Here is a 14118-nt window from a genome sequence, read left to right as displayed (position 1 = left end):
CTCAAAACAGTAAAAGTGCTGAGATACCCATGGATTGACGATGGTTGTTAGACATGATATCACCAATTACACTGTCCCAGGTCCCTCAAGAAGAAATGTCCATGATAGGGCTCGATTCACCAACAATAGCCAAGCAAGCAAAAGAAGTGACAAAGTGGGAAAATCTATCAGATGTCAAAAGATATGTGGAAGTAAAGGAATTTATAACATACTGCTGGGCTGATATAGCATCTGTTGCTTGGAAAATGATACATCTGTTGTACATTACAGGTAGGTCTGATATAGTGTCCATGTTATCACTGGATATGTCTCTGAGAGTGAGAGGAATTAAATAAAGAATTAATTAACAATGAAAAGCATAATAGGTTATAGTACTTCAGATAAAATTTTCAGCCACAATGTCTTGAGACCATGACTGAAGCATGGTTACTGTGATCTCCTACTGCTGTAAATAAGCTGTTCCAGACTACTAAGATAAAAGAATATGGAGTAAAAGGACAGTGTGCAAACCACAGATCTCATGCAGGCCAGAATCGAAAAACAATAGGGCAGTGCACATACCATTGTGTTCACAACAGTCAGTTTTGTTCCCCACAGGTTAAGGAAGGCTTTAGCCCACAGCACATTGTAGTCATTCATGACAGGTAGTAATTATTAGTGTAAACTTGTAGACAATGATACAGGAGGAGTAGATGAGAGAAAGTCAGCTTTAATTCTAGGAAGCCGCACTGATATCTGATCGCTTCCCTGTAATGGAGCTAAAAGCTGCTCACCAATGAGAAACAGTCTGACAAAGGACAGAAGTAACTGTGAATGAACACTCCATGTATGAGTCATGAGCTAGCATGTTCAGAAAAAGTATAAGTAGTGAAAAAGGAGCAAGTGACACCATTAGTGAAGTGTGAATAATTTAGTGCCTATGATACAGCAAAATTTTCAATGGAAATCCAAGGGCAGATTTTTTCTTAGAAAGGAGGAATTGTAAGGGACTAAAACTAAAGCAGAAGAGGAAGCCAGAGTAGTAACGAGGCCACAACCAGAGTCAGATGGCACTGGTCATTGCACTGTGTGATCAGTGGAAACAGCCGTCTCTGTGTTGTCAGACTGTGCATACCCCTGCATGACTAAGTCTTCAGGAAGTACTACTGGCAGATATGACAGCCAGTCAGTGCCTCTGTTCCAGATTGTTTGGCATGATATACATATGCAGCCACCACCACATAATCAGCTGGGAGCTGCTGCGTTTAATCATCATTGAACAGCTGGTGCAGTTATGTGATGCCCAGTCTGTGATGGATAGTGCCATGCTGATAATGCAGCCATATCTATTGACACCAAGCCTCAAATCCATTCCCCATTACCTGAGCACCTGAATGCTCAGGCAACTCAATGCTTTGTTGCTATTTTGGGGGTATGATGTGAGGGACCAACCATCCCTTCCTCTGCCGAGGTGTCAATTGAGGACGTCTCACTCTGGGACACTGCAACCTGATGCAGCTGGTTGTACACACAGCTACTGCTGCTGGGTAGCCTGTACTTTGTCCAGGGGCTATAAGCAACTAGAGGCCATCATCCTGAGGGTTGTGGTGACAGAGTATTCACATTGCTCACCATCATCATTTGCAGTTCCCCAAGTCCCTTGATTGTAAACAAACATCAATAAATAAGTGGTAGTAACCTCACCAGGACATTCTTCTGCTGCACCTACATCCATTTTTGGCAGAGAACTGTAACTCACTCCTAGCTGTCTTGCCATTCTGTTATATTTGATAGATTTAGTCCAGGATAATGAGATCAGTATTCAAATTCATTACTCATGAAAAACTGTGACTGCACTAATTGCATGCCAATGTGAAGTGACTAGATCTTTCTGATGATTCATCCCTTTTCCCACAACAACCTACTCTCTCTTAAAAAATCAAGACTGCAAGAAAACTGTTTTACACTGGACATCTTGTATATGAAGGAAGGAGGATGGTAACTAATCATCTCTCAAGGAATTCTAAATCCAGTATCCATCATCATCATTTTCATTCAGCATCAAGTAAAACCATTCAAAATCATGCTGAGATTAATTCTATCATCAGTTTGCAAGTGCCTGTCAGTCTAGGCTTCAGTGACCAGACATTCCAAAAATTAAAAGTAAGTAATAAGTTTACACATTCAATTGAAAACTCAGTCATAAATGTCCTCTGCAAATGAACTATGCACTTTATTTAGCTTACCTTGTAATACTGCAGGAATACACACAGCATGACTTTATTTTATGCTACAGTCTAAATAAATTATTTTTGTAGCTCATGAGGCTAAAAAAGTACTGTACTGGTCCAGTACAGGTAATTTGGATTTGTTGTTATGAAGCTTAAAAGTTATTTATTATTTGCACCACTATGAGGTATAACTCAAAAGGTGTCGTAGTTATTTGATCACTGTGTATTTACCTTTCCATGTAATATTTAGATCCCTCTAGCTGGTCAGGAATTAAGGGAAATTACAGAATATTACTACATTTTAAATTTAAGTAACAAATTTATTATAAACCAGAACTACAGAATGTGACAGCTCTGTGGAATGAAACAGTCTTAGCTTAATCATGTTTTGGAAAGTATATTCCAAACTGAAGCTGGTAGAGAACTTAGAATTCTACTTGTGATGTACAGTCTGATCTGCAAAATAACATATCACATATACTTGTATTATCTCATTGTCTATGATTATAAATAACAATATTCATGTGTCCATCATGGCATTAAAATAAATAATGTTCTTTTTAGTTCAATTTTTCACAGCCATTAATTGACATTTTTATATCTTTAACATCTTAAGCACCTTAATTGTTAACTCAGTTCATTATTTTATCTAGGTAATGCCCCTGAAGTGAATTTCATTTATGTAAATTTCTCTGTTATAATAAGAATGATTTCTCATTTAAACATTCTTGTTTCATCACCACAAAACATAGTTTTGATAGCTAAATGCTATTTTCATATACATGTAGCCTAAATACAAAAAAGACAACATGTGTATAGCATAATGTTGATTATCTCATCTTTTTCCATGAGATTTATTACATATGTTTTAAACTGATTATGACAATCACGTAATCCGGACGGAGGAATCATATTGCATTTGTAGTTCCACAGTGAAATCCCATTGTTGTGACAGTGCTCCAAGCCGACACTCTGATAACATAACTTCACTTTGTATTCCTGTTTCCAGGCACTGCTCTCTAGCAGTTAGTATTACTGCTCGACCATGTCGACTCCATTCCTAAAACACACACTTATCAGTTAAACTTCCTTCAGAGCCATGTTAACATTGATGTTTACACAAGTTACTTCAGTTGTGAACAAGTCACTTGTATTCAGTAAAGAACATACTGTCTTGATTTTTAGAACAGTGTCACTAACAAAATTTCAGGTTCATTTATTGTATTAAAGATACCTGTGGCAAGTAAGCGGTTGCATCAATTATGTTATGTCTCCTTGTGAAAATGAATTTACTGACTTTGGGCACAAAAATTTTTGCTGAGATGAAAAGGGTTTTCTAAACAGTTAAAATCTGTAACTTTTATATCTCTGAAATGTTTGTCCTGCATGAATAAAGCGATAAAAGTACTTCAAGTTCTTAAAGCTGTTACTAAAGGGACAAGTAATTCCTCACAGGGGAACAAATATGTGTGGAACAAAAGAACAAACTAGTGTATGTACTTTATAAGTTAAAAATGCTAGAATACAAAACTTGAAAGACATTATAGTAAAATGATTGTATTGTGAGAAGATAAACTCCTCATCATAAATGTCAACAATCAGAAACAAACTACAGGGGATGAAACTATTCTATTGATTTGCCGGTTTGCTGCAAATTTAAATATATTAACTCATATATCAAGTATATGGTTTTATGAAGATGAACACATCTCATAATATTATTTGGCTAAAAATTTACAAAAGCTTACAAAATTGTTCTCTATTAGTTTCACCATATCAAATGTAATCTGTATGTTATTCTGTATATTACTCCTTGTTAATACCTTTAGATTAAAGGAAACCACTCATGGAAATGCAGAAAAATTGAGTTCTCTCTCTCTCCCTCTAAAAAAAAAAAAAAAAATATATATATATATATTTGCTAGGAGTAACCCTTTCATGAGATACATACATAATTTTTGCAGGAGAGCTTCTCTGAAGTTTGGAAGGTAGGAGAAAAAGTACTGGAGGAAGTAGAGCTGTGAAGACACTTGTGTGGCTCATTTGATAGAGCACTTGCCCATGAAAGACATAGGTTCTGAGTTTGAGTCTTGGACCAACAGACAGTTTTAATCTGCCAGGAAGTTTCATCCTATTTACATGCTTGGTAGCAGCACACCTCCATACTTTAATTCCATATGTGAGATATGGATGCACTAAAGCATAGTTAGATAATAATAATTTGCTCATAACTGAGAACTTGCAACATTGTCCTTATTGTGTAAATTGATTTTCTTAATTTTTGGCATAAAAGATGAATGTGATGCTCCTGAGAGATATGTCTGTCTAAAATTACACCAAACAAAGTTTTATTGTCCCATTGTATTTCTGCACCACCATCAGATACAACAGTCCATTGCACTCCATCTGTTTGATGATCTATTTGTAAGTTCATTTGGCTTTCTTTTCTAATGTTTAAGCTTAAGTGATTATCTTGGAATTAGTTCTTCAAATTATTGGCCAGATCATTCTTGTTGGGTCCCCAATGAACAACTGTTGTGCAATCTGCATAGTTAAGTACCTTTTGTTGTGCCATGTGGACAGATCATTAATATATAACATGACCCTTGGGGCACAGTGCACTTTACGATAACTGGACTGAAGTTATACTTCTTAATAAAGTTGGCCACTTTGTGTGTGACTTGTGAGCGTTCATGTCTATCTTGTAGCCCATAAGTTTCCAGTTTATCAAGTAGAAGCTCATGAGATGAAATATCAAATGGATGTGAGAAATCTTGGCACAAACATGCCATCTTTCCTTTCTCACCTAATTTCTTTAATATTGTATGCACTAGGTCACATATGGCAAATGTTGTTGAGTAGCCTATCATAAAACCATGTTGGGTTTCTTTTAAAACTTTTTCTTGGATAAGAAAATTTTCTAATCTTAATGCAATAATTTTTTCTAATACTTTTCTTAAGATCAGAATTAAGCTGATTAGTTGGTAGTTTTCAACTTTATTGGTACCACCTTTTGTGTAATAGGCTGACTGTTGTATACTTCAATTCAGATGGAAAAACAACTCCATTCAATCTTTTATCAAAAAGATGTACCAGAACAGGAATGAGTGAGTGTTTGCATCATTTTAAGATAATGGAGGAAATTTCATCCCATGCAGTAGAGAATTCATTCCACACTTAATTTATAATTTGTTCTGTTTCAGCTCATCTGTTTCATACCTGTATACTAATTTCTGTACCTGGTAAGGAGGTCTGAAGTCATTAGCTCCTCATCAGCTCCAAAGTTCAAACATATGCTACCTCAATTACTAAAAAGCATATTAAAAGCACTGCTGGCCACTAATGCTCTAAAACATTTACACTATCACCCTTCAGTTGGATATTCCTGACACTAAGGTTTGTTTTTCTGTTAAATCTCTCATTTATACAGTTCCATACTGATTATTTTGTTATTTGAGTTTGCTGCTTTTCGTTGTATAATTTACTTAGTGTATAAATTTGGTGCCTGTTTATAGGCTTTTCAACACATTTCATAGTTATCTCTAGCTGATGTCTTTGGGGACTCTTCATAGATTTTCCAAGTAACAAACATTTTGTCCTCCAGCTGTTTCACTTCTGCAGGCAGTCTTACATGGTTTTTAGCATATTTATTTTTTAATTGGGCATGTTACATTGAAATGAATGAAGAAAATGTCATAAAAGTTATTCCATTTTATCTGCAGCATTTTCTGCACAATAAACAACATTCCATGTCTCAGACTGCGATGCAGACTAACTTCTCTAAAGACTTCTCATTTACACATCTTATTTCCCTCATCTCATTATGTGCTTTGAGAATCATGTATATTCAGTATTTCCATTATCTGGCAAAGATGGTCAGAGTGGTGAAAGTTTATTCTATCAACTGTACAGTTATCTAAGTCAGTGTAAAAGTTATCTATACAGATAAAGGTGTTTGTAGCTAGTCTGGTTGGCCCATCAGCTCTGTTTGGCAAATTATAGCTACACAGAATATTATGTGCTTTTTTTAAAAAATCACCAGATAAAACAATACCTATGTTCTTATATTTTCTGGATACAGTGTTAACCATTTTTTTCTGTATCTTGTAATAAATTATCAACTATGCTACTAGGAGATCTGTGCAGTCCTATAATAATTAGGGGTACTTTATTTACCACTAGCTTTATTGCTGAAAATTCAAATGTCATTTACACACTAAGTTCCATGATAAAATCCAGTTTTGTGAAATGTAATTAGTCTTTATAATATATGTCAACACCCCTCCCCCCTTTTTTATGTTATGATAAACTGAAATTACTGAGCAGTGTATAGCTGTCAAATTTAGTCATAGTAATTATGCTATTGGACAAACCATATGTTGTAATAATGAACACATCTGCAGTTTCCTCATTGAGTGCTTGCTATAATTGTATGCACTTGTTGCTTAGATACTTGATTTTTGGTATAGTACTTTGAGCCCCATTCTGTTTTTTTTTTTTCCCCCAGGATATTTCTTGCCAAAGCTTGCCTTTTCACAATTTTCCTGTGGTATATTAAGTTCAGATGCTATTGAAAATGTGAACATTTCTCTGTTTACTGTATCATTTACCATTCCCATTAGGATATATTTGCTCCCCAAGCCCATTGCATTGTTCTCTCATACCATTAGTTTCCTTTACTTGTATTTATGATTGTTATACAAGTGATACACTGCCTGACAAAAAAAGTGAATCACCCAGAAGACATTATTGGATGTCAATGTATCTATGTATATGATCATACCTTTGGTCGGTATGTAAGAGATTTGATTTGCAATTCTCTGTAACAGGTAGAACAGCCACAAGATTGTGTTAGTGTTTTTTTATATTTAGTGTTGTTACCAGGCTCAGTAGGGTATATAAGCGGCATGAACAGCATCAGATGTTGAGTGATTACTGTGAAGGATACAGAGATTGCACATACTGATATACGCATGCGAGACAACATTATCAGCACCTGACAGAATATGAAAGTGGCCTCACAGTGGGTTTCGATTTGGCCAGCTGGTCATATCATGCAATATCTGGATTTTTGGGGCATTCAGATATGACTGTGGCCCAATGTTGCACTACATGGGAACATAAGGGCAAGTACGCCTATCCTCAAGTTTCTAGTTGGTCACGTCTGACCACTATGAGGGAATATCACTATATTGTGCACCAGGCACATTATAACCTCGTCAAATATGTGCCTGCCATCCAAGAACAAGTAATTGATTCCCTGAAAAATTCTGTGTTATTCCATATTATTTGTCAGAGACTACCAGCAGCAGGAGTAGCAAATTGTTGTCCCACGTGTAGATGCCTGTTTCATCACAACACAAATGGCCACATTTGGAGTGGTGCAGTTACTAGGAAGAACGTATAGCTGGTGAATGACATTGTATTGTGTTCAGTGGTGAATCACAGTTCTGCACTACCCTGGATGACTCTGGTGGCAACCTGAGGAGAGGTCAAATCCTTCCAGTGGTTCAGAGAGGCACAGCAGTGATGCTCCTTGTGTCATGGTGTGGGGAACCATCAGGTATGACTTCAGGTCACAGCTGGTGGTAATGGAGGAAACTCTGACAGCACAATGGTATGTGACAGACATCCTGTGTTCTCATGCATTATCCCTCATGTGACAACATTGTGGTGCCATGTTTCAACAAGAAAATGCTTGTCCATAGATAGCAGGTGTCTTACAAACTGTCTGCATGATGATGAGCTACTCCTGTGACCAGCAAAATCCACAGATCTGTCACTGATAGAACATGTATGGGATCAATTTGGATGTCAACTCAACCCCAGTGCCAGTATCCAGGACATCACAGACCTGTTACAACAATTGTGAGCCAGTTTGCCCTATGAGAGTACACAATGACTTTATGACATCCTTCCCAACCGAATCAGTGTGTACATCCAGATTAGAGGCAGTGCAACATCGTACTGATAAGTGGGCTCATACCGCCAAGTTCTTTATACGTTTGACTCAATTTTGTGATCACTGAAATAATGACCATGTACCATCTCAACCTGTGAAGTTTCATTTCATTCCCTCCTCCCCTTCTAAGTGCTTCACATTTTTGTCAGGTCGTCTATATCCAGAATAGCAAAACTGTTTTACAATTTTATGTGACATAATGGTTCTCTGAAGTTATGTAGCAGTGTTTAATTAGAAAAAATGTGGCTTTTACAGAAATTTGCATTTATATTTTTGAGATCATTCAAAGAAAGAAAAGAAGGGTGATTGGGGTCACATCATGATGATGATGAGGTCATTAAATATCAAGAACAGGCTTGGATTGGGGAAGAATGGAGAAGGAATTCAGCCACATTCTTTCACAGGAACCATCTCAGGATTCACATTAAACAGTTTAGGAAAGTCATAGAAGGGCTAAATCTTGATGGAGGATTTTAACCGCTGACCTCCTACATATAAGTCCAGTGTCTTACGACTGTGTCACCTCACTTAGTGAGAAAATTGAGGATATCTGTGTATGGGATAAGGTTGCAAGTGACATACCAGCAATATGTGTGAGAATTTATTTGATTTCTGTACATGACACAGAAGCAATGTTGTTTTAACTTTCCTATGCTAATCATACGCAAAAGGGACAGACAGGGCTGGCTCAAGGCCCAAGCAACACAAGTGATCACTTGGTGGGCCAAGGTGAGAGGGGTGCCAGAAGTGCCATTTGTACAGAATTTGTACTCAGGGTGTATCATAATTTATAGTGAAAACAGCTCATTTCCATGCTCAACAATTCAGATTATTTTTAAAAGTCTTACCAAGAGCTCAACAAATAACAGGTAATGTATGAGGAAGAGAGAGAAAAGGGAGAGTGTGCCAAATGATGTGGTGCTTGTGTGGAAAAGTAGAAGGGGGGAGTGGCTCCGAATTCCTGCAACAAATGAACATGAAGTGATTAGGGTGACTAGGGGCTTAAAACCAAAAATGGCAGCAGGTGTAGATGAATCAGTAATAATAAACACTGCAGCACGGATTTCAAAATCTTTAGCACATATTGCCTATTTATCTTTCAGTGAAGGTGTGTTTCCTCAGTCACAAAAGCTCTCAAAAATAAGACCACTATTAAAAAATCGAGACAGAGATAAAATAGAAAAATGTCGATATCACTTCTTTCTGCTTTCTCTGAAAAATTAGAGAAACTGATAAAATTAAGAGTCACTAGTTACCTAGACAACAATAAAGTTTTAAATTGTAATCAATAGAATTTCTGTGCAAAATGCAGCATAGAAGCTGCAGTCATAGGCTACACTCAAGAAACAATTATAAATTTGGAGAAAAACAAAATTGTAGTAGGGATTAGTTTAGATCTGTCTACCGCCTTTGATACCAACTTCCATTAAATCCTCCTTGATAAGCTTGAAGGAGTAGGTATTAGAGGAAGAGCTAAAATGTGGGTCCAGTAATATCTCAAAAACAGATCTCAGATTGTAGAGCTCATCACTGTTAATTCAAATAAACAAGTAAGGTTAGTTTCAAAAGCAAAAGAAGTTCCTTTAGGAATATACCAAGTCAGTGTCTTAGGACCACTACTCTTTCTCATGTATATGAATGAGTTACAGTATAATATGACCAAAATTGTATTATATGCAGATGACACACATCAAATAGTGAGCAACTTTAAAAACTCATTACATTCCACTACTAATAAAATCTTAAAAAGTATTGAGACTTGGTTCAGTGCAAACAAACTTACATTGAATGCAAAGAAAACAAATTACATACAGTCTGGTAAATTGATTCAGTATTAAATCATTCATCTAGTACTAGATGACAGACTAATAGAGAGAGTGCAGTTTGCAAAACTGTTGGGAAAGCATCTAGATGAAGCTATGAACTGGAAACAGTGTGTAAGACTCCTTACACACAAACTTAGAAGGCATCAGAATGGCATACTTTACATTTTTTTCGTTCCATTGCCTCATATGGGACAGCATTCTGTGCCAGTTCAAAATCTAATTTAAAAGACATTTTTATCTTGCAAACACAGGCTGCTCAAATAATAAGCCACAGTCCTACACAACATCACTGCAGATCTCTTTTCAGGAAATCAGGAATACTTACTTTTGTCATCACTCTATATATTTAAATGTGTACTCTTGACCAAAGCAAATCTAAGAAATCTCCACACAGATGCTGATGGTCTCAAATATAACACAAGAAACAGGAATGATATCAACATAGAACAAATAGAAAGATCACAAACTTAGAAGTGTGTAAGCTATATGGACATTAAGCTCTACAATGCATTATCTCAATACGTTAAAGTATTTTACAAGATGGCATAAATTTTAAATTAGAAAATTTGTAATTCATAAATGTTGCTACTCAGTAAATGAATATCTTGAAGACCAAGAAAATGATTTTATAAACTAATCTCCAATATACATACTGCAGTTTTGTGATAAATCTTGGTGTGGGGTGGCTGTGCGGTTTGAGGCATATTGTCACGGATTGCATGGCCCCTCCCACCGGAGGTTTGAGTCCTCCTTCGGGCATGGGTGTGTGTAGTTTTCTTAAGATAAGTTAGTTTAAGTAGTGTGTATGTCTAGGGACCGATGACCTTAGCAGTTTGGTCCCTTAGGAATTCACACAGATTTGAACATTTGTGGTAAATCATGTGAGAAGTTTTTACCTTTGCATGTTTCAGTATATACTATACTACTTTACCATCTTTATTATTATTTATTCTACATGTAATTATTACTGGGAAAAATTATTACATAACATTCATGTTGTTGTTGTTGTGGTCTTCAGTCCTGAGACTGGTTTGATGCAGCTCTCCATGCTACTCTATCCTGTGCAAGCGTCTTCATCTCCCAGTACCTACCGCAACCTACATCCTTCTGAATCTGCTTAGTGTATTGATCTCTTGGTCTCCCTCTACGATTTTTACCCTCCACGCTGCCCTCCAATACTAAATTGATGATCCCTTGATGCCTCAGAACATGTCCTACCAACCGATCCCTTCTTCTAGTCAAGTTGTGCCACAAACTTCTCTTCTCCCCAATCCTATTCAATACTTCCTCATTAGTTATGTGATCTACCCATCTAATCTTCAGCATTCTTCTGTAGCACCACATTTCAAAAGCTTCGATTCTCTTCTTGTCCAAACTATTTATCGTCCATGTTTCACTTCCATACATGGCTACACTCCATACAAATACTTTCAGAAACGACTTCCTGACACTTAAATCTATACTTGATGTTAACAAATTTCTCTTCTTCAGAAACAGTTTCCTTGCCATTGCCACTCTACATTTTATATCCTCCCTACTTCGAACATCATCAGTTATTTTGCTCCCCAAATAGCAAAACTCATTTAGTACCTTAAGTGTCTCATTTCCTAATCTAATTCCCTCAGCATCATCCGACTTAATTCGACTACATTCCATTATCCTTGTTTTGCTTTCGTTGATGTTCATCTTATATCCTTCTTTCAAGACACTATCCATTCCATTCAACTGCTCTTCCAAGTCCTTTGCTGTCTCTGACAGAATTACAATGTCATCGGCGAACCTCAAAGTTTTTATTTCTTCTCCATGGATTTTAATACCTACGCCGAATTTTTCTTTTGTTTCCTTCCTGCTTGCTCAATATACAGATTGAATAACATTGGGGAGAGACTACAACCCTGTCTCACTCCCTTCCCAACCACTGCTTCCCCTTCATGTCCCTCTACTCTTATAACTGCCGTCTGGCTTCTGTACAAATTCAAAGAAATTATAAATTTACTGGTATATGTTGTATTCAATTTCATTTTGTACATTCCATATTTTTAATTTCTGTGTATGACAAGTTCAATATCATTTGTATGATGACATGGATCCTAAATAAATAAATAAGTAAATAAGATGTCACTTGCATGAAAAAATGTTCTTGAACCAGCCCTAGGGAAGGACATACATATCCAAGCTGCGAAGTTATTTAGCTTAAGATTTCAATGTGATTTATACCTCCATCACTCAATAAAGTATCTCCACTCATTGTATAATCCATTGAGTGGACAATTTTGAAGTTCCTGTATAACTGTGTGTAGCATTTCTGCATCATGCTGTTACCTTTGGTGAGGAATTCTGCAGCAATGGCAACTTTATATCCTACTGAAATTTCATTAGGACCTGGTACCTCATTTGTCCAGAGCTATTTCCATTGTTTTTCAACTATCACCGTTCTGTGACATCTATGTGAAAGTTTGTGTGGTAACATAACATGGTCTCCCTGTGTAAATAACCTTTGAAATACAGAATTTAAGGTTACAGCTTTAGTTACAATGGCATTTTCTCAGTGCCAGACTCAGTGATGCATTGTGTAATTAGGGCTAAAAGCTCCTGAGTTTCTCTGACAGATCTTGAAGTAAAGTCTATGTTTAGAAGTTGCAGTAGGAATCATCAACAGATTGCCTTAAAAATTTGTGAATAGCTACTAATTTTTTTCTGTTTTGCTCCACATATTTCTTTTAAACTGAGAAAACAAAATCTCTGTTGCTTTACCAATTTCAGATATGACTTTTAAACAAAGATGGGCATCTGCTAACACTTTTTACCATATTTGATATAAATATACTTGTAACCTATAAACTGATGAGACTGGCGACTGTGAGATTGAGTGTCACCTGATGACACTGTGGTCATATAATGCTGTAAGGAAAGTATGTAAGCTGAGAAGAGAGAAGTGGAAACAAACAGGGAAACATTCTAGCAAGATAATGGGCTAAAAATGTGGAAATGCACTGACAGAACTGACTTTCACAAAGGGCAGATTGTTGTGGCTTGGAGCCTGGGAACAAGCAGCTCTGAAACAGCAAGGCTGGTCAGCTCTTCATGTGCTGCTGCCATGAGAATCTATGAAAACTTTTTTTAAGGACATTGGATGTCCATACCTCATCACAAAATGTCGAGTTTGGAGGCTTGTTTGCTCTGTAAAGCAGTAAAGGAGGTAATCTTTGTAGATCCAAAGATAGTGTACATTGCTTGTCCAAGAGTAAGTGTTTCAGAAACACACGATTCAGTGCTCATTGTTGAAAACAGAACTCCACAGTAGACAATCCCTACATGTTCCTATGTTGACCCAACAGCATCACAAATTAGGATTGCAGAAGGCTAGGTATCATTAAGATTGGATCTTGGACTAATGGCAATGTGTTTTCAGATCAGGTGAACCACGCTTCTCATTACATCAGGTTGACAGTTGTGTTGGGGGGAGGAGAGATGTTGTAAGCTGAGAGGCACTCAATGACGAGGTTATCAGCACTTGGTTGTGTATGGATATGCAATGACCATGCACCACACCATGAAAGCAGGCCTGTGGGGCAGTAATATGCTATTGGGGACAATTACCTGGATGTCCAAGGGACCAGAGGTAATCAAAGGCATTATGACATTTGTGTACTACTTGGACATTATTTTGGACCACCTGCATCCCTTCATGCTTGATGTCTTCCCTGATGATGATGGTGCATTCTAACAGGATAATTGTCCATGTCACAAGCCAGAATCATGCTACAGTATTTCAAGGAGTGTGGTAGTGAGTTCATGACCATACCTTTGCCAGCAAATTCACCTCGCCTGAGCCCTAAGGAACATATATGGGACACAATAATTATGATGATTTATAGCAGTACGATAGCTATTAGTACAGTGGCCTAGCTTGTCAGACAGGTAGGGGAGCCAGAACTGGATCAAACCTGTGCAGTGGGTTAATGATCATGTGCTTGTACATCAGCCAGCCTGAGTAGGGTTATTAGGTGATTTAACATGTTCATTTAGGCAAATTATGGGTAGGTCCCCAAATTCAATCCACCAAAATATTATAACACACATATTTACATGATTCACATACAGATGGGATGCACAACTT

At 37.0% G+C, this 14118-nt stretch overlaps 1 protein-coding gene across 2 annotated transcripts in view; it reads right to left on the bottom strand.

The window, feature by feature from the left end:
* Nucleotides 1–2566: 2566 nt before the first annotated feature.
* The window catches only part of LOC126247968 (polypeptide N-acetylgalactosaminyltransferase 16-like), a 567635-nt gene continuing 556083 nt past the window's right edge, over nucleotides 2567–14118 (bottom strand). The window contains exon 14 of one of the 2 annotated variants that reach the window (XM_049948532.1): nucleotides 2567–3270. In XM_049948532.1, the coding sequence (XP_049804489.1) occupies nucleotides 3097–3270 (174 nt within the window). In that variant the 3' untranslated portion in view covers nucleotides 2567–3096. The remainder of the gene's footprint in view (nucleotides 3271–14118) is intronic. The other variant, XM_049948534.1, reaches the window with a different exon arrangement.

This window comes from Schistocerca nitens, chromosome 3, assembly GCF_023898315.1.
Source record: "Schistocerca nitens isolate TAMUIC-IGC-003100 chromosome 3, iqSchNite1.1, whole genome shotgun sequence".
In the NCBI taxonomy this organism is placed as follows: Eukaryota; Metazoa; Arthropoda; class Insecta; order Orthoptera; family Acrididae; genus Schistocerca; species Schistocerca nitens.
Note: the sequence above shows the minus strand (reverse complement) of the source record. Positions and strands in the feature narration are given on the sequence as shown.